General features: G+C 40.5%; 1 protein-coding gene and 1 pseudogene across 1 annotated transcript; both read right to left on the bottom strand.

Annotated features, from left to right (window-relative positions):
* Window positions 1–645: 645 nt before the first annotated feature.
* On the bottom strand, window positions 646–9,191 carry LOC137292141 (uncharacterized; annotated as a pseudogene).
* A 2,617-nt stretch (window positions 9,192–11,808) lies between these two features.
* LOC137292140 (uncharacterized) lies at window positions 11,809–15,525 on the bottom strand. The gene is made up of 7 exons (XM_067823680.1): window positions 15,464–15,525; window positions 14,993–15,077; window positions 14,539–14,562; window positions 13,950–14,066; window positions 13,642–13,758; window positions 13,337–13,447; window positions 11,809–11,888 (listed from the first exon to the last, which is right to left on the bottom strand). Exons 2-7 carry the CDS (start codon window positions 15,066–15,068, stop codon window positions 11,878–11,880), a joined length of 456 nt encoding a protein of 151 aa, XP_067679781.1. The 5' UTR covers window positions 15,069–15,077; window positions 15,464–15,525; the 3' UTR covers window positions 11,809–11,877.
* Between the last annotated feature and the right edge of the window lie 4,417 nt (window positions 15,526–19,942).

The following is a 19,942-nucleotide window of genomic DNA, read 5'->3' as shown; positions in this document are numbered from 1 at the left end:
ACAAGGTCATATCAGCGTTTCTTATGACGGTAGAGTTTTCTGTAAATCTTTCACTTTGAGATTCTTTCTTCACAGCTACAGCTTCAGAAAAGACACGACCAAAACCAACGTGCAACTTGACGACTGAACATTGACGTGAATTTGTGCTTTATGTAGCGTTCACTGCTGGGAAATCTTTTCAACTGCACCAGTTTAACAGAACGTTAAGACAAAGTAGATAAAAAATCACGTATCAAAACATTTAACCATGTGGTGACGTAAAATGACGCATCATGACGACAGGCCACAACGATGTCACAACGGTAATGGGAGTCCACAGAATATTAACGTTGTCATAACGGCAATGGGAGTCCACAGAATATTAACGTTGTGAAAACGTTCATTTGTAAGTTGGACCACGACGTGTACGCGCCGCCAGTCTGCTGAGGTGATCTTACCCCCTAACATTACACACAACTAGGAGGAAAACCAACAGATATCCTACGACTTATCTTGATAGATGAACCAAACAATCGTGTTTTACTTGCATCAGAAAAGCTTATGTCATTTTCCAGATTTTCAAACTTCTGAATAGGGGCCATATTAAAATAAGTAGTAATACAGACATACCCAAAACCCGAAAACAAACACACAAGGAGTACGAGATGTTATTTTAAGATTTATTGCACAGTTCCACGATCCATCAAAGTGACGTTACGTTACAATGACTTTGCTGCTTCCAAGTCGTGCGACACGTGCATCTGCTCTACGATCCCGGACACGCTGGAAAAGAATTTACAGTTGGATGCTCATATATGTAACTGTACTAATAAAACGAGAACGAGGAAACATGATACTGTACATACCAGGCTACATTCAAGGACTGTGAAGGTAAAGAGTATGTATTATACATTGAAGGCATGTTGTCGGGTTGTGTAGAGAAGAAACACAAGGCATTATACTTTGTTGGTATATAGTGGGGCTGTGTGAGAGAGAGGAATACGTACTATTATACATGGAAGGTTCTCTCTAGGGTTGTGTGGGAGAGGTTTACGTGGAATTATACACTTAAGGTTCTCTCTAGGGTTGTGTGGGAGAGGCATATGTGGTATTATACATTGAAGGTTCTCTCTAGGGCTGTGCAGGGGAGGAATACGTGATATTATACATTGAAGGTTCTCTCTAGGGCTAAGTGGGAGAGGCATATGTGGTATTATACACTGAATGTTTTGTCTAGCCCTGTGTAGGAGAGGAATACGTGGTATTATACATTGAAGGTTCTCTCTAGGGCTGTGTAGGAGAGGAATACGTGGTATTATACACTGAAGGTTCTCTCTAGGTCTGTGTGGGAGAGGGATACGTGGTATTATACGCTGAAGGTTCTGTCTAGTCCCGTGTGGGAGAGGAATACGTGGTATTATACACTGAAGGTTCTGTCTAGGCCCGTGTGGGAGAGGGATACGTGGTATTATACACTGAAGGTTCTGTCTAGCCCTGTGTAGGAGAGGAATACGTGGTATTATACACTGAAGGTTCTCTCTAGGTCTGTGTTGGAGATGAATACGTGGTATTATACATTGAAGGTTCTCTCTATGTGTGTGGGGGAGAGGAATGCGTGATATCATACACTGAAGGTTCTCTCTAGGGCTGTGTAGGAGAGGAATATGTGGTATTATACATTGAAGGTTCTCTCTAGGGTTGTGTGGGAGAGGAATGTGTGGTATTTACATTGAAGGTTCTCCCTAGGTCTGTGTAGGAGAGGAATATGTGGTATTATACATTAAAGGTTCTCTCTAGGGTTGTGTAGTAGAGGAATATGTGGTACTATACATTGAAGGTTTTCTCTAGGCCTGTGTGGGAGAGGGTTACGTGGTATTATACACTGAAGGTTCTGTCTAGCCCTGTGTAGGAGAGGAATACATGGTATTATACATTGAGGGTTCTCTCTAGGCCTATGTGGGAGTGGAATACGTGGTATTATACATTGAAGGTTCTCTCTAGGCCTGTGTGGGAGGGGAATACGTGGTATTATCGGCTGGGGCAGCGAGGGATGGGAATATGTGCCATTATAGACTGTGGCAGCGAGGGATGGGAATACGTGGTCTTATAGACTGGGGCAGTGAGGGATGGGAATACGTGGTCTTATAGACTGGGGCAGTGAGGGATGGGAATACGTGGTCTTATAGACTGGGGCAGTGAGAGATGGGAATACGTGCCATTATAGACTGGGGCAGTGAGGGATGGGAATACGTGGTCTTATAGACTGGGGCAGCAAGGGATGGGAATACGTGGTCTTATAGACTGGGGCAGTGAGGGATGGGAATACGTGGTCTTATAGACTGGGGCAGTGAGAGATGGGAATACGTGCCATTATAGACTGGGGCAGTGAGGGATGGGAATACGTGGTCTTATAGACTGGGGCAGTGAGGGATGGGAATACGTGCCATTATAGACTGGGGCAGTGAGGGATGGGAATACGTGGTCTTATAGACTGGGGCAGTGAGGGAGGGGAATACGTGGTCTTATAGACTGGGGCAGTGAGGGAGGGGAATACGTGCCATTATAGACTGGGGCAGTGAGGGATGGGAATATGTGGCATTATAGGCTGGGGCAGTGAGGGATGGGAATACGTGGTCTTATAGAGTGGGGCAGTGAGGGATGGGAATATGTGGCATTATAGACTGGGGCAGTGAGGGATGGGAATACGTGGCCTTATAGACTGGGGCAGTGAGGGATGGGAATACGTGGCATTATAGACTGGGGCAGTGAGGGATGGGAATATGTGGCATTATAGACTGGGGCAGTGAGGGATGGGAATATGTGGCATTATAGACTGGGGCAGTGAGGGATAGGAATACGTGGTCTTATAGGCTGGGGCAGTGAGGGATGGGAATATGTGGCATTATAGACTGGGGCAGTGAGGGATGGGAATACGTGCCATTATAGACTGGGGCAGTGAGGGATGGGAATATGTGGCATTATAGACTGGGGCAGTGAGGGATGGGAATACGTGCCATTATAGACTGGGGCAGTGAGGGATGGGAATATGTGGCATTATAGACTGGGGCAGTGAGGGATGGGAATACGTGGTCTTATAGACTGGGGCAGTGAGGGAGGGGAATACGTGGCATTATAGACTGGGGCAGTGAGGGATGGGAATATGTGGCATTATAGACTGGGGCATTGAGGGATGGGAATACGTGGCATTATAGACTGGGGCAGTGAGGGATGGGAATACGTGGTCTTATAGACTGGGGCAGTGAGGGAGGGGAATACGTGGCATTATAGACTGGGGCAGTGAGGGATGGGAATACGTGGCATTATAGACTGGGGCATTGAGGGATGGGAATACGTGGCATTATAGACTGGGGCATTGAGGGATGGGAATACGTGGCATTACAGACTGGGGCATTGAGGGATGGGAATACGTGGCATTATAGACTGGGGCATTGAGGGATGGGAATACGTGGCATTATAGACTGGGGCATTGAGGGATGGGAATACGTGGCATTATAGACTGGGGCAGTGAGGGATGGGAATACGTGGACTTATAGACTGGGGCAGTGAGGGATGGGAATATGTGGCATTATGGACTGGGGCAGTGAGGGATGGGAATACGTGCTATTGTAGACTGGGGCAGTGAGGGATGGGAATATGTGGCATTATAGACTGGGGCAGTGAGGGATGGGAATACGTGGCCTTATAGACTGGGGCAGCGAGGAATGGGACTACGTGGCATTATAGACTGGGGCAGTGAGGGATGGGAATACGTGGCATTATAGACTGGGGCAGTGAGGGATGGTAATACGTGGCATTATAGACTGGGGCAGTGAGGGATGGGAATACGTGGCATTATAGGCTGGGGCAGTGAGGGATGGGAATACGTGGCATTATAGACTGGGACATTGAGGGATGGGAATACGTGGCATTATAGACTGGGGCAGTGAGGGATGGGAATACGTGGCATTATAGACTGGGGCAGTGAGGGATGGGAATACCTGGCATTATAGACTGGGGCAGTGAGGGATGGGAATACGTGGCATTATAGACTGGGGCAGTGAGGAAGGGGAACATATTCTTCGGTGGTATTATAAACTATCGGAAATTGAAAGTTATCACTTATGAAGTATAAAATAATATCCTGGTATATGTTTGAAATGGCCTTGACACGTGTACACCGTCAAAGCAGACTTACAATGCAAGGTGCCTGGGAGAGAGTGCTCTTACAGACAGTCAGGCTTACAGACTGCCAAGCTTTGTCGGGCAGTTAAAAAAAGGTTTCTGCAATGGATAATTTCCTAAAAACAGCGTTACGTCCATAATGAAAGATCCGGCCTGGACTCATCTAAACAAGTAAAGCGGCCTTCACACACAAACTTAAGTTTGACAATACTTCTTGTCAAACTCGAGTTTGAGAGTGTGAACATTCCAACAACTCGCCACCTACACCAAGTTGTGAAACTGTTGTCGAGAAATAGGATCGGTATCTTTTCTCGCCAACTACTCCATCAAACTTTCGGTGTTGTCAAACTCGAGTTTGACGTGTAAAGCGTTGTCAGACTGGTGTTGTTCAGAAAGGACAAATCGCAGTCAACGAAATTGTCACGTGACCGTACCGATAGAGACATGGCGTTCAAAATGACACGAAAGTTAGACCAAATGTGTTTGACGTGTTAAAGAGCAAGTTTGGCGACTTTTAACATTTCAACAATATGTGTTGTCCAACTTAATTTTGTCGTGTGAAGGCCACTTAAGACGTCACGTGTTACACGGACCCTGTTGGATGTTGGAGAGAAGGGCTCTTTGTGACAAGGCTACAGTTCCATGTCTGCCAACTTACCTGGATCATCCGGGACAAAACCAATGACGCCAGAGACTGAGCACGTATATTGACAGTTGCCAAATGTTTTCTGGATACCCCCATCAAAACAATCACCACCAAAGGCACATTCTGAAAATATTGAATTATATTCAATTCATGAACCAATGTTAGGGAGCTGAATTATAAACAGCCTCAAATTACAATAATACGATATTACTATATTTATATATACGGACATTGGTCGGCCTTTATCAAAGTTTACTTGGCATTTTGGGCGTGTGAATATAAAGATCGAATTAATTATACCTTAAAGGTCACTAGCGGGGTGTTCCTGGTTTTCCGAGCTCGGATAGCTTGAACGCTTCGAGGCCGAACTTTTTGACTTTGTCATTAATTTCACATGTTACAGAGACCTAGTAAACAGGGGCGTAGATATCATTATTAAGAAAAGCAGACTTAGACCTGGCTTTGAAAATGATAGTTGGGCAAGCCCTCAAAACAATCTAGATACCAAGCTTTTTTAATGTGAACAACCTTTTGGACTTGCGCGAAAGAAATGGCTTGCTGCGCGTCTTGTTAAGCCTACGGTATCTGTCTCACACTTGCATCGAGTGCAAGTTTTTAAGTCAAAGGACAGAACATTTTGTGGTGAGACAAAGCAGTTGACATTACAGATTATGACACCACGATGTTCGAACCGACTGGCCAGTCAGCCTGGTTGTTTTGTGCAAGGAGGCGGTCGTCCAATCAACATAACTAGATTCTTTAACAGGCATGTCTTATTACACGGTTTGTCACGGGTAGATACTGGGTAAATACCTCTCACTAAACCACGGACTGATGAACTTACGGGTAGGTCCACGGAGGGCGTAGACGTTACCCTCAACACTGCATGTCAGGGTGGTGCAAGCGTTCAGCTCAAAGGTACCCCCAAGGGCAACACATCCGCCTCCAGGCTTCGGGCATGCTATAAACATAATACACACTCGACTTACATGGAGCAGTGGCGATGTTGAGTAGACCAGGAAATGTCAAGATAGCTATTTTTGTAACTTACAATTTTAAATCTAACTTTAAGTTGAGCGTGATCTACCTCATTGGAGCTGTGCTTTGAATGAGGTTGTATTAATGTACGATAGTTGTATCCTAGATAAAAAGCAACAAGAGGTGGACATTTGTTTGAAGTAATGTGATTACGGTTGAAGCAATGTGATGACGGTTGAAGCAATTTGATTATGGTTGAGGCAATGTGGATACGGTTGAAGCAATGTGATTATGGTTGAAGCAATGTGGATACGGTTATATACATCCAGCTCAAACTGGATGATCCATTCAGACTGCTCTCGATACAAGCATGGGTATTCCTGATCAGGACGTAGTTTGACACGGAAACCCCACAAGGATAAAGTGGTTGCACGCGGGCTCTCCAGAGTAGGGGATCTCAGATGGCTCATGTAAATATCGGAATTCCACAGAAAGGTATGCCGGAACTTCTGAACGAGGTTTATCATGATGTGTTTCTGATATTATGACCGGGTGACCTCAAGTGTCACAAGGCTCAGAGAAGGAAAAATATCCTTGGTAAAGCACATATTTAGGCACTGTTGGACATTTCACTGATTTGGGACAAAATAAAATGATATTATTCTAGTAAACCTTAGCGTTGTGAACATGTCCTTTATCACGATTGGGCTTGTACTCACATTGTTGGGATGCACAGTTTTCACCGCCATCACCGCCAGCACTACCGCCACCTGTGGATAAAACCCATTTAGTTGCAGTAAACAGAACACACATGGACAACCAGTACGTCAGTATGGAACAGATTTGAAGACTAACACATCAGGCGAAGAGGTATGATATTACCGACACGAAGATTGATATCACATATAGTTAGGCTAAGAAATCTGTTGACGGGAGAGGATATCACATATGGGTAGACAAAGGATTCACATGACGGGGCATGATGTCACTGATGGGTAAACAAAGGATTTTCATGACGGGACATGATGTCACACATAGATAGACTAAGGATTCACATGACGGGACATGATGTCACTGATGGGTAAACTAAGGATTCACATGACGGGACATGATGTCACTGATGGGTAAACTAAGGATGCACATGACGGGACATGATGTCACTGATGGGTAAACTAAGGATTCACATGACGGGACATGATGTCACTGATGGGTAAACTAAGGATGCACATGACGGGACATGATGTCACTGATGGGTAAACTAAGGATGCACATGACGTGACATGATGTCACTGATGGGTAAACTAAGGATGCACATGACGGGACATGATGTCACTGATGGGTAAACTAAGGATGCACATGACGGGACATGATGTCACTGATGGGTAAACTAAGGATGCACATGACGGGACATGATGTCACTGATGGGTAAACTAAGGATGCACATGACGGGACATGATGTCACTGATGGGTAAACTAAGGATGCACATGACGGGACATGATGTCACAGATGGGTAAACTATCATCATATCTCACCTCCCATATCGCCACCAGCGAAAGTGTACGCCAGACATACGGCCAGAACACACGATGCGAGGATGAATCGAGCCATAGCGACTTTCCGTAACTGAAAAAAAAACCCCGTGTATCTTACCGCCGAGATCAAGAATCTTGATGTGATGATTGTGATGGTTAAGCATTTGTATTGCTGAAACTTGAAGTTGAACGATAAAGATGCATAAGACAGAAGCCATTTTAAAACAGAAGACAGAGATTGGTACTGTTTTAACAAACTTGAATGTGGCGCTCTTCATGTCTTTACTGGGCCGTAGGTAGCCCGAAAAAAAACATTGTATACAAAGGAAATTGCTTCTGAGAGCATCTAATTTAAAAATAAAAATACCGGGGGAGCATGCCCCTCGACACACACACGCATGTACACACACAGGCACTCGCCCGCGGACACACACGCAGTCACAGATCCTCGCACTAACAGTGCATAGAGTCCCCCCATTAAGAAATGTTACACTCCTGTCACATTTCAGGTGGAATGAGCCGGAATGCTGTCGGAATAAAAATCCCTGGAAACTAACTGCATTCCTTATGCATTCCACCTATTCGTGTCTATTCCTGTAACCTGCACGAATGTTTTCAACACGTTCAAAAATTCCGACGTATATTCGAAGTGGAAAAATATCGAACGGTATTTGCATCCTGCATTCTAGGTATTCTGAACGTATTCAAGGGAGAATCATAGAAAAGGCAAGTCACTTCAAATCCTGTCAGAATGTCTCAATTGCTCCTGGAATGAGTCGGAATGTATATCGATTTCTGTAGGAAATGAATTTGGCCATTCTTCAAATGTATCAGGGAATTTCGAGTGCATTTGGGATAGAGCTCGAATGTGTTCGAATACTTTTAGCACGCCTCGAATGCTCTTCTAATGAGCTTTGACGCCATCAGAACATCACCGAATGGCATTAAACATGGCCACCTGTCACTGGAACGTCAGATAGCATTTAGAAGTCAGCAGTAACAGCATTCTTACAATGCACGAAAGTAATAATTGTTTATTTTGACAATCTCTCCCGAATGCGGTTCGAATTTTGAAAAACTATAGATAATCAACCCTTCTCGATTATTCTAATTGAATTTCTAGTGACAGAGCAACGACCCTTGTCATACATCGTCTGAATGTGGAAATGATATTTAACACGATTTCTTAACTCTGAATGTTAGCTTTACGAGCATGATACTGACCTTAAGTAATAAGATGGGTATACATATCTTTCTCACGTGCTTTTGACAAGGAAGTTTGGACAGTACCGTACATGTCCTATCAGTACATGACATGATATTACCGTATACATGCTATCAGGTAGGAGTGGCAGCAACAACAGGGCCGTAGTAAAAAGCTCCTTCACACATATTTCGCATTTACAAGAATCAAGGCGAATCAGCCAAAAAAATATATTCTAAGAAATATCAAAATACGATCAAGTCTTGTGTCTATATCAGGTCGGATCAAAAACTTGCTGAAGTTAACATTTCGTAAGCTAAGATATATCACCTGTTGAGGGTAATTGGTACTAACTATATTAGTAACGGTTACTCTAAAAAATTGCAAGTGGTGAAATGATTTAGTGAATATGTGACTATCTGACAAAGTTCTAAGCATTGTCTAAACATTCTGCTTATTAGTACTTAATTTTAGACCAAGTAGGACATAAGGAGACGTTAAAATACCTTGTCTAGTCTGACATTCACCCATGCAACACAGACGTTAGTTTGTATAATACAAAACACATACTTACAGATGCACGTCTACGTGCGCGTCCGACATGTAAGTGCCGGGGCACAAAGAAAGTCAACTTTATGTACATGTACTGGTAACAGGTGACGTGATCATTAAATCTTATGTTTGAATTACAAGACTCTGGCTTCATAGAAATGTGTATCCCCTCTTTGTGAGATCTTGATGAAGCGTGGACAAGTCATGGCATGTCACAGCTGTAATGAGTCCTTAATGATCCCAGAACTCTATAGCTATGGGTAAAGTAGAAGAATTTAGAAATTATCTGGACTTGCCATTCTACATATGATCTACACATGATTGACTGAGTATAGTTTATAGCAACATCACAACGGGGAACGCCTGAACTGGCTTCACACATTGTACCCATGTGGGAATCAAATCCGGGTCTTCAACGTGACGAGGGGACGCTTTAACAACTAGGCCACCTCATCGCCTCGATCTACACATAAACAAGCGAAATTGTGCAGTAATTGCAGCACTTGACTCTGTATTTAGTGTCAGCTTGATGGTGATAGGGCCTCACTGAACCCTGCACATCGATGAATGATTCTTGTTATTTCTGTCGTGTCATGCCAAGCAGCGCTCTTCCACGTTCCTTTCAAGTTATCACAGACACCCCGACATTATAGGTGGTGCTGCAGTGTGCTGCAACATGGTATACAGTATCGGTCTACCCTTTATACTTATACTATACTTGTGACACATTGTAAAGACATGACGGAAAACTTGTGATAGCACACCACCCGATGTAAATACATCTCGATACATCTACCCCAGTAGGAAGTCAGTCAGTCAGTCAGTCAACGTTAACAGGGTGATATCTTTAAGGCTAGGCTTCCTACTCAGAAAGATGTGCGAGGCGATATGAGTCCATAACCTTGCGCCAACACAAAGATACATTTAATGTACCTGTCGGCAACACACATTAAAGCAAATTCAAAGGGATAACTTGACTGTGAAGTTCTGATAAAATTGTAATACGAAACGTACATGAGAAAGTTCGTACAATTTATGGCCACATATATTGTGTGTTATGTAAGTTCAACCCTTCGCCAGTTATCTTTCTACAGCCACGGTTAGGACGAAACTCTCTTCTTGAACGCAACATTTTCAATCTGATGTACACGGCAGAATTTGCACATGGGAAGAATGCAGAGAAGTCCCTTTTCGTCACAGATGAGTAAATACAAAGTAATTTTAGAAAAAGACAACTGTTTCTTACATTCACATAATTATACTATGAATGATTACTGCCTATCCTTAAGACACAAGTACACATGGAAACATGAGGCGAATACTTACGCAAGTTAGCTAACAGCCTATACCGCAAGCGCTGGTAAGAGAAGGTTTATATAGGGCAACAGGCAACCAGTGGGAGGAGTCTTAAATTTGAAATCAAACAAATTCCCAATAAAAATTCACCAACTTTCGCAAGGAGTAACAGCTGTACTACTACCGAATGGATTGCCCGTTTGACTGTGTGGAAGTGTATCAGTATCTTCCTGTGAACATAGACCCTGATGAACTGATTATTTCAGTGTAGATGACAGCATGTGTTGATCAAGTCGGTTGATCTCTTCAACATTTCTACGTTGAAAGCTATAGTGTGCGTAATTCATGATATAGATATATCAGTTCAATTCATCTTTCATCTTTTGGAGGAAACATTTTGGAGATTTAATGTTTCAAATGTTCTGTTGTCAAATCTCTTTATGTACAGCGACATAAATGTCAGTTTGAAATTTAAACGCAAATTGGAACATAATCTATACCAATGAGTTCCAACTGAAGGATAAGCTATGATGAGAAACAAACATTGTTAACCATCTGGTTGAACAATATTGAAGCTCCAGAGAATACTCGCCTGAAGTTCATAAAAGCATGACGTTGTACCCAGTCCGTTTTAGTCATTTCAGGTAATATAATATGTAAGTGACTATCAACCAATATTCTTTTCGTACAGAGGTAGTTACTGTTCCTCTATGGAAACTTCAGTGACACAATAATGACAGTGTCTGTTCAGTTTACATCTGTGGAAATGTCAAGTGAACCGTTGGCTTTCGGCAATATGAATTCTTAGGTACAATATAAATAGAAAACTGTCTGGTTAGACAGAAGTTCGAGACGCGTTGAGGTGCTTTAACATACTTATATATATGCGTGCACTCTTTAAAGCCAAAACAAATTGGTGCTTCCACCAATATACGTGCCATCTTGAAGGTTACGACATTATGTAGTGCTTCACAGAAAGCCTTTATACTCTTTAAAATCTGTTAATATTTTCCCGCTCGTGCTTTACTTAATCACATATAAGTATATGCTGTCGGTGTATTTCTGACAAACTCTCGAAGAATTTCCTTAGTGTTGTTGTTGCATAGCGACATCTCGACGACATTATTTGATAACGTCCCTTCAAACATGCCCAATGGACACGTGCTTAAACATTCATTTACAGACCAAGATTGTGGCCTGAATAATAGTCAGTGCAGGGAAGAAAACGTGTTCGTCCATGACGTTGTCGTTCATGTACAGGAGTATAGCTGGGTATAGTGAAATGCGGTGAAGGGAACTCTCTGCTTTGTAGCAAGCACTCGTAGAATATGGTTTGAGTTATGTTATGCGGTACCAGAATACAAACATGTATGTGGTTCGGTGGAAGAGAACTACTGAACCGAGAACAGGTAAACAGAAGCAAGACCCAAGAAGGTGCTTAACATAAACATGTGATCTTTTATTTCAGTCATAATGTGGAACTTGAAACAGGCAGTTCTCAAGTTGACTATACGCAGTCTGAAAAGAAATCAGCACAAACATAGTAAAACATCTACAAAACGTCACATACACATACTTCACAGACACTGTTAGAATGTATGGTAGTACAGAGGCACAGTCATCTCAATATTTGTGATCAGTTTTAAGAACGGGCAATGTAGGATCAACCCAATATTTGCAAATCATAACAGACTCTCGTTCAGGTTGGTTGTCTGAAAGATTCCTATTACAGCTGCGGTATTGCAGCTTCAGCTTCAACGTGACGTCATCGTTAGAGCTAATTACTTTACTTGACTGAATCTGGCATGACAAAATCACAGCATCTAATCTAGCATGCATTTGCAAGATACAGGTTTTGAAATATGCGTAAAATGACTGCGGTTGTGTTGCTTCTCCATTTGAAAACAACTTATTTTTCTTATATCCAAAACATATAGCGTCGTCGAAAGATGACATGTATTTGTAAATATGTCCTTATATAAGATGACATGTATTTGTAAATATGTCCTTATATAAGATGACATGTATTTGTAAATATGTCCTTATATATGATGACATGTATTTGTAAATATGTCCTTATATAAGATGACATGTATTTGTAAATATGTCCTTTTATACGATCAACGTATTATCATGTGGTTTACGATCAATAACAAGCAGCTTTCGAATCGAAACAGAATCAACAAAACTATCTTTAGAGCATAGAACAAGTATTGAAGCCAAAAACTCATAATTCAGCCTTTCAGCTATCAACCTAACATCGACCGACTGCCACTGTATTGTGCGTGAGTCTAACGTCAGTTCGTGGTTACGTGTCTGACCCGTCTGGTGCACGGTGGCTGGTCATGACATCTTTGGAGCACAGAACAAATTCTGAAACTCAAAACCAATTCATCCATTCGACCATCAACCCACACGTGAACAACTGCCAACACATTGCGCGACGTTTACAAGTTGACGTATCTACGGTAGTTGGCCACGCCTGTGTAATATTGGTTAGATTAGTTAGAATTGTGTTTCCAATGGCGAACTCTGGCCAGCAGAATATGATTTCATTCAGTCATACTTCCATATGGAAACGTCTGCAGGATTCTATCGTGCAAAAATGAAAAAAAATGGATACCAGGGAATGGTTCGATCCACGTTCTAATGATGGATATTCATGTATATTCATAAGATTTTTCGAGCAACCTTTGTTTTGTTTGCTGTTGGTTTATATTATAGAAAATCAGTGTAGATTGTAGGAAAGGGATATACAGCTGAAATATTTCATCCCTTTTTCAAAGATTTAAGGTAGATTGTTAGAATGTGTTCACAGATTCAGTTTTGATACATTCAGAGTATAATATGCAAATGATATATGCAACCGAAATACCCGATTCGTTTGTCATAAAGCCATATTTTGGAATACATTATTTAAAAGGTCGGTGAATATATTGTTCGTGCAATGGTAAGTGGTGACGTACCTGCGTCCTCCTTGACGAAGCCGACCACGCTTTCGACAGAACATGAATACTGACAATTCCCAAATGTCTTCTTTGCTCCCTCCTCGTAGCAGTCGGCTCCATGTGCACATTCTGTACATTTGTGATAATGTTATTCCCATGCATGTTCGTTATGAATCTAGGAGCGGCCACATGGAGAAACTTGAAGCTGACATATGCAGACTGGTAAGAACCAGGCGTTATCAACAAAGCGATATCAAACCTACTTACGGACTGATCTCCTTTACGACATTCAGTTAAAATACAATCTGTAATGTGATACTTACTGTAGTCACCTGTAAATCTGAGGTAGTTGTTTGTCAAACTGCAGGTCAGAGTTGTACATGCATTGAAAGCGTATGTTTCGCCAATGTCTTTACAGTCTCCCGCTGTTGTCACACATCCTACAACACAGAGAGACGATCATGACCACTTGCAATCAAGCGTCGTATAACCTAGTGAAACAGACAGGACCACATCCACTCACACGACCTTTAACCAAATGAAAAAACAGGACACTTGCAGTCACACGTCATATAAGGTCAGACATGAGTAAAATATTCGGGAGTAAACATGAGCTACTTGGTAAACATACTCATTGTCCCGCGGAGTCCAAAGATGTTGTCCTCAACTGTGCAAGTCAGGTTTGTGCAGGGGTTCAGGATGAAAGGGTCACCAAGGGCAACACAACCGCCACCCGGCGCAGGACATGCTGCAGTGTATACGTAAGGGTACAGACATTCGCATTAGTAATGGCACAGATAGACCAGTCATTGGTGCAGTCATGGTACAGACAGACCAATCACTGGTTCAGCTCTCGGTACAAGGAGCCATATTCCACTGATTGTGTTAGAAACAGACACACATTATCTAGTAACAAATGTTAGAGAATTGTAGAATTTAAGCTATATTAACAAAAGTGGTTGTACTGTCCTTGTAAAGGTCATTTGGGACTTTAGATGTTGTTGTAAATTGAAATTGGTCTTCAGCTGAGGGAGCTAATATTTTAGGAAAGAAAAAAACACCCTTTGTTTCATCTGTTTGAAGTTAGATATAGTTTTACATCTTGGTGAAAGTGCGTTTAAAAATGACGACACGGTTTCTAGAAATATTCCATTTACCATTGCATTCACATTAAACGTTCAGTTCTATAGCATCACGTGCTACACTGGTTCTATACTCACAGCTACTTGCAGCACAGTCCTCTGCTGTAAAATAAAACAGGTGACTGATTTACGTTTGTTGAGCTGTGATGGTCAACACACGAGTAGAGCGTATCATCAGTACAGAAAGGATCGCGTTTGGGACATTTGGAGAGTTCTGGCATATTTTCAAAACATACTGACATGATTGTAACCTTGTAACGTTACTGTGAATAAGCCCAGTATCCATACAAGATTATCTAAAACTAGGACGAGTTCGGGTAGGCTTACATTGAACAATTTGTACGAAGCTTTCTAAAATTATAGCAAGAATGCTAGCAGTTGTTGTCAAACTGAAACTGGTTAGCAATGAACAGAGAAACACGTCCAACCGTCCCGATGATTCCTTTAGCAGTTAATATGTGCTGTTACAATTGTTCCATGTTTATAATAGTGCTACTGGGGAGGGTACCTGGAGTAATATATAGACACGCACCTTTCGGAACTGCTTGAGTGGATATACATGTCACGCACATGCCGAGGACGCTGACTGCATACAATACCAGACCCATGACGACGTTCTGTTACAGATACCAAAAAACCCCACAGTAATTATCTCATGGGTTTAACAAGCTGTTGCCTTCCGTTTACTGCTTATACTTACTTATCCATGGCCACATGATTAATCCCAACGTCGCGGCAGAAAACAATGATCACTCACTTACTATAAAAGACACACTATTCTTGCGTATCAGTGAATACATACAGACAACCCTCAGATTTAACATGAAATGCTGAACTTTAGAAAACTGTTTTCACGTAATTTGCAGTGTATTTTGCAGTGTATGATGACTTGAACAAATCCATTTGCGGATTCATGTGTAATCTTCATCTTGAGAGTGGTGAAAGAATTCCCTCTCCATGACACAATGTTTCGACAGGCTACACGAGGGAGTCCAATACTTACGTAAGTGTTTCTGTGCTGGGTATGAGCTGAATGACAGGGAGGCGGTGCACAGCAATATATACCAAGACACTGGCAGCAGGTGAGAAGGTCTCAAATTTCACAAATTCATATTAACGAAACATACATGTGTCCGAACCCAAAGTGCAATCAAAATGTAACACTTGTTATGCTATCTGCGCTGAACAGTTCATGTACATGTGTGTAACCATGGTTACATATTTCATGTGGAAACTATACATGTGGAAAAAATATGATCGCAACAATTTTGATTTACCCATCATTTGTATTCCTATTATGATTATATGTGTCTGTTTTGTTATTTTGACCCTTTTAAAAGATCTGCTGCACATGTATCTGTCAGTAAGCAAATATCAAGTTCTAGTAAACTGTTTTCAAAGATTTGGGAAAATCAACTGGTGTCGTTTGGTTGGTAAGCATACATGGGACCGTGTCAACTGTCAACTGCTCAAAGATGGTAGTTATTGGTATGCTGCAAGAGATGCTGATGGTCATTTTTCAGAAACCATCAGCAAACTATTGACGATAAGGACCTCAGCGTTCAGGTCGACCACAGATGATAGATTCTCGTGAGGACAACGCACATAAGACTTCATCCGTGCGTGTTAAAACAGAGTGGTTTGCACATCGTCATTTGTGCAACAGAAGGGTTTCAAAATCGCTTAACATTGGTCGAGTATAAATCCAACAGGACCATTGGAATCAAGCCCGACTTCACCTGAATGTGAGATCATGGGGATATGACACACTTGCACAAGGGAATATCTTTCTAGCATGTACCGTATTGCGGAGATTCATTGGTGGTGTAGGGGTGGGTCTCATGTGACTGCACACGTGACCCTGTGACGATCAGTCAAAATCTGTTTGGGCAATGGAAAGTCAGTCACATCGTAGACAGTATTGTGGCACCATATTTCGATGACCATCCTGTAAACAGCCAGTCTTCATGGACGACAACGCTAGGCCTCATCGTGCACGTGCTGATGGTAATTTTTCAGTGGTTCAAAGAGTTGTTGTTGTTATTAGGAGTCAACCCAGGTTTTGACATTCTGCTGATCACTGATCTCTCTGTGATTTCATGAGTATTTTGTGCCAGAATCGTAAAAGTAGCTTCACTTGTTTGCGTCATACCACCATGGTTATCAGCACTATAAAATGAGACAATTATTGCCATGTTTGCTCTCCAGGAAATATTAAGTACTTTTTGTCTTTTTGTGATTAGATTTCATAGATATTTAATCACCAGATAACACATTGAATTGAGGTGTGGAAAAGTTTGTTTTGTTTTGTTTTGTTTTTTTTGTTTTTTTATTTGTTCACGTGATTACATACAGTGTCATGTACGAAGCAGAGGTACATATCGATGGATGATATACAGAAATTATATTGACATTATGATAATAGACATATACAGGGTGATGTAGGTGATATATGACAGATGTATAGAAACATTCCAATTTATCCAAGTACTGGGAAAAGAGGGCCCCATTTATGATTGAAATGGTCTATCTTTTTATTTTTTTTTTGGCATATATGTTTCTCGACAAAGAAAATTTCTTTTAAGGTTTTTGTAACTGAAGTTATGTTAGGATATATATACTTAATATTACATATGTAAATGTGTCTTTTGGCTGCAATGATGATGTGATTTAGCAATGTATTTCGGTGTAGGGTACCGAAACAAACCATATGTTTTGTAAAGTGAAATGGATGAGGGAATGAATTGTTAAGCCAAATTTGTAATTTTCTCCAAAAAGTTTGTGTCACCTGGCATTCCCAGTACACATGACAAACACTCTCATTTGGATCCTTGCAGAAACAGCATATATTAGTATCAACTCTCTTCATTTTAAGCAACTCTCTTTTAGTATAAATCGCACCTTGTAGAAATCTATATTGAAAATCTATGAGCTTTGTGTCTTGCAAACCTTTTCTGTCAAAGTTTGTTTCCGAAGAATAATAGCTGCCACTTTTTACAAACATTTTGGTATATATCATTGGAAATAAGCTTATCGTAAAAAGTTCTGCATCCTTTAGATGTTTTTATGAGACAATTCCGGCAATAGTTAATATTTAAATCCCAAGCTGGTATTAAATGACATTGGTTTAGGGTATTTTTCCAAGAGTCTGGAAACATATGTAGTAAATATGTATAATCTAAAAAAGTACCTTGGATATCATATATTTCTTTTAAAGATTCCAATGACAATAATCCATTTTTATCACAAAGATCCCGAATATTGGGAATCCCCTTATCTGCCCAATTCTTTATATAGTTTTATGAATTTTTGAAATTGTGATTAAACCATAATGGTTGTGAATTTTTGAAATTGTGATTAAACCATAATGGTTGTGATAGAATTTCATCGATGTTATTTGGGTCAATATATTTTTTAGGTGAAATATTTGCCATGCTTTTGTACATCCTGCCAAAAAGGGTTTTCAATCTTAATGCAGGCATCAGAATTTGCTCCTAAATTTAATATGTCTTTGAAAGGTATGGTGCATGGTTTTTTCTTTTCACCTTCACCGTAACGTAGATAATTTCAAAGCGTCCTTAAATGTTTTAATATCGATCATTCCCGAACCTCCTTCTACATAGTTATTTTTTATTATGTTCCTCTTTGTTGTGTCATTCTTATCATTCCAAACAAATTTTTAAAAAAAAATTTTTTCGACAGAAGTAATAAAATCTGCTGGTGGGTTGGGCAGGGAATTGAAAATATGAACCAATTTTGGAGATTGCTACAGTTTTTATTACTGTTATTTTACCAATAAGTGTTAAAGTTCTATTTGTCCAAGATGCTAGGAGTCTTTTAATTTCTTCCAGTCTTTTTCTAGTGTTAATTACCCATAGATCTTCAAGATCTGGTGTAAATTTAATACGTAGTACATGAAATTCACCAACTACCCATTCAACTTTTAGGTCATTACATATCATATCAGTAGATTTAGCTTTTGATCCAATCCATATTGCTTTTGATTTCTCCAAATTAATTTTCAAACCTGACATCTTGTAAAAAGTATTAACTGTGTCTATTGCAGAGTACAAACTCTCTTCAGTCCCATTCAGAAATAGTTCAGTATCATTAGCAGATTGATTCAGTTTATATTCATTATCATTAATAACTATACCTTTGATATTTTCATTATGTCTTATCGTGCAACCAAGAATCTCGGCTACAAAGAGGAAATGATATGGGGATAAAGGGTCTTCTTGTCTACAGCCCCTTTCATTTGAAAAAAGTCAGATAGGTTACCATGTTGGATGACAGAAGATGTTGTTTCATAAGTTAACGTATTTATCCATCCTATCAGTTTGGGGCCAAATTCGAATTTATGGAGGACTAGATTGATAAAATCTTTTGAAACAGAATTAATTAAACGCTTTTTCAAAATCAATAAGGATTAGCAAACCAGGGATGTTCTGTTTCTTTGTTTCGAACATAATATCATATAATAATCTTGTATTTTCACTAATTGTCCTCCCTGGTATAAAACCAGTTTGGTTAGAGTGAATGAGTTAGTCTAGAGTAGCTTTTAATCTGTGTGCTATACAGGAGCTGATAATTTTGTAAACAGTATTAAGTAAAGTGATTGGTCTCCATATTAAAGTAATGTTCTATCTTTATTGGGTTTGGAATACAGGTAATAACACCTCATTTCCAATTCGCAGACATTTCATTATTGGCTGATATATCTTTAATGAATCTATAGATCCATTTAAAGAAATCAATAGGAAAACCATTAATCCCTTTGGCTTCTATTATTCTTCACTTTGTACACGGTATTACTAATTTCATCAAAACTGATTGAGGTGTGGATAAGTTCCTTTCCTAATTGTAATATACTTTTATTCATGAAAAATGTTTGGTGCTGCTATACGTTATACCCATGTGTATATTGCAACTGTACTGTAATTGGATGGAACTGTTATAACAGACACAGATATTACACTCTATGTCATAGTGAGACACAGATATCACACACTCTGTCATAGTGAGACACAAATATTACACACTATCACACGGTGAGACAGAGATATCACACACCATAACACTGTGAGACACAGATATCACGCACTATGACACATTGGGCCTTGGTATTATACCATCAGTTGCGCTATAGTATTGTACAGTACAGTTGATGTGAGGCAGCCTTAAATTTAAATATGTGATAAAACGTAAGGCGCTCCATAATATGGTAATGCAATGACATCAGGTCCTCTGTAGTACAGCAATACACCATTATCGGGTCCTCTGTAGTACATTAATACAGTAACATCAGGTCATCGGTAGTACAGTGATACAGTCATATCAGGTCCTCGGTAAAACAGTAATACACTGTTATCAGGTCATCTGTAATACAGTAATATCACATCCTCTGTAGTACAGTAATACACTATTACCTGGTCCTCTGAAGTACAGCAATACAGTAATATCGGGTCATGTGTAGTGCAGT

The sequence above is a fragment of the Haliotis asinina genome, chromosome 7, assembly GCF_037392515.1.
Source record: "Haliotis asinina isolate JCU_RB_2024 chromosome 7, JCU_Hal_asi_v2, whole genome shotgun sequence".
Classification (NCBI taxonomy): domain Eukaryota; kingdom Metazoa; phylum Mollusca; class Gastropoda; order Lepetellida; family Haliotidae; genus Haliotis; species Haliotis asinina.
The sequence above is the reverse complement of the archived record's forward strand: the minus strand, read 5'-3'. Positions and strand labels throughout refer to the sequence as shown.

What these genes read in the sequence shown, in the direction of transcription:
- LOC137292140 (XM_067823680.1), bottom strand. Translation starts at nt 15,068, where the DNA reads ATGGGTCTGGTATTGTATGCAGTCAGCGTCCTCGGCATGTGCGTGACA. An exon ending in CACTCAAGCAGTTCCGAAAG is followed by an intron (nt 14,563 to 14,992) that starts GTGCGTGTCTAT and finishes TTTATTTTACAG; the next exon opens with CAGAGGACTGTGCTGCAAGT. An exon ending in GGACTGTGCTGCAAGTAGCT is followed by an intron (nt 14,067 to 14,538) that starts GTGAGTATAGAA and finishes TATACACTGCAG; the next exon opens with CATGTCCTGCGCCGGGTGGC.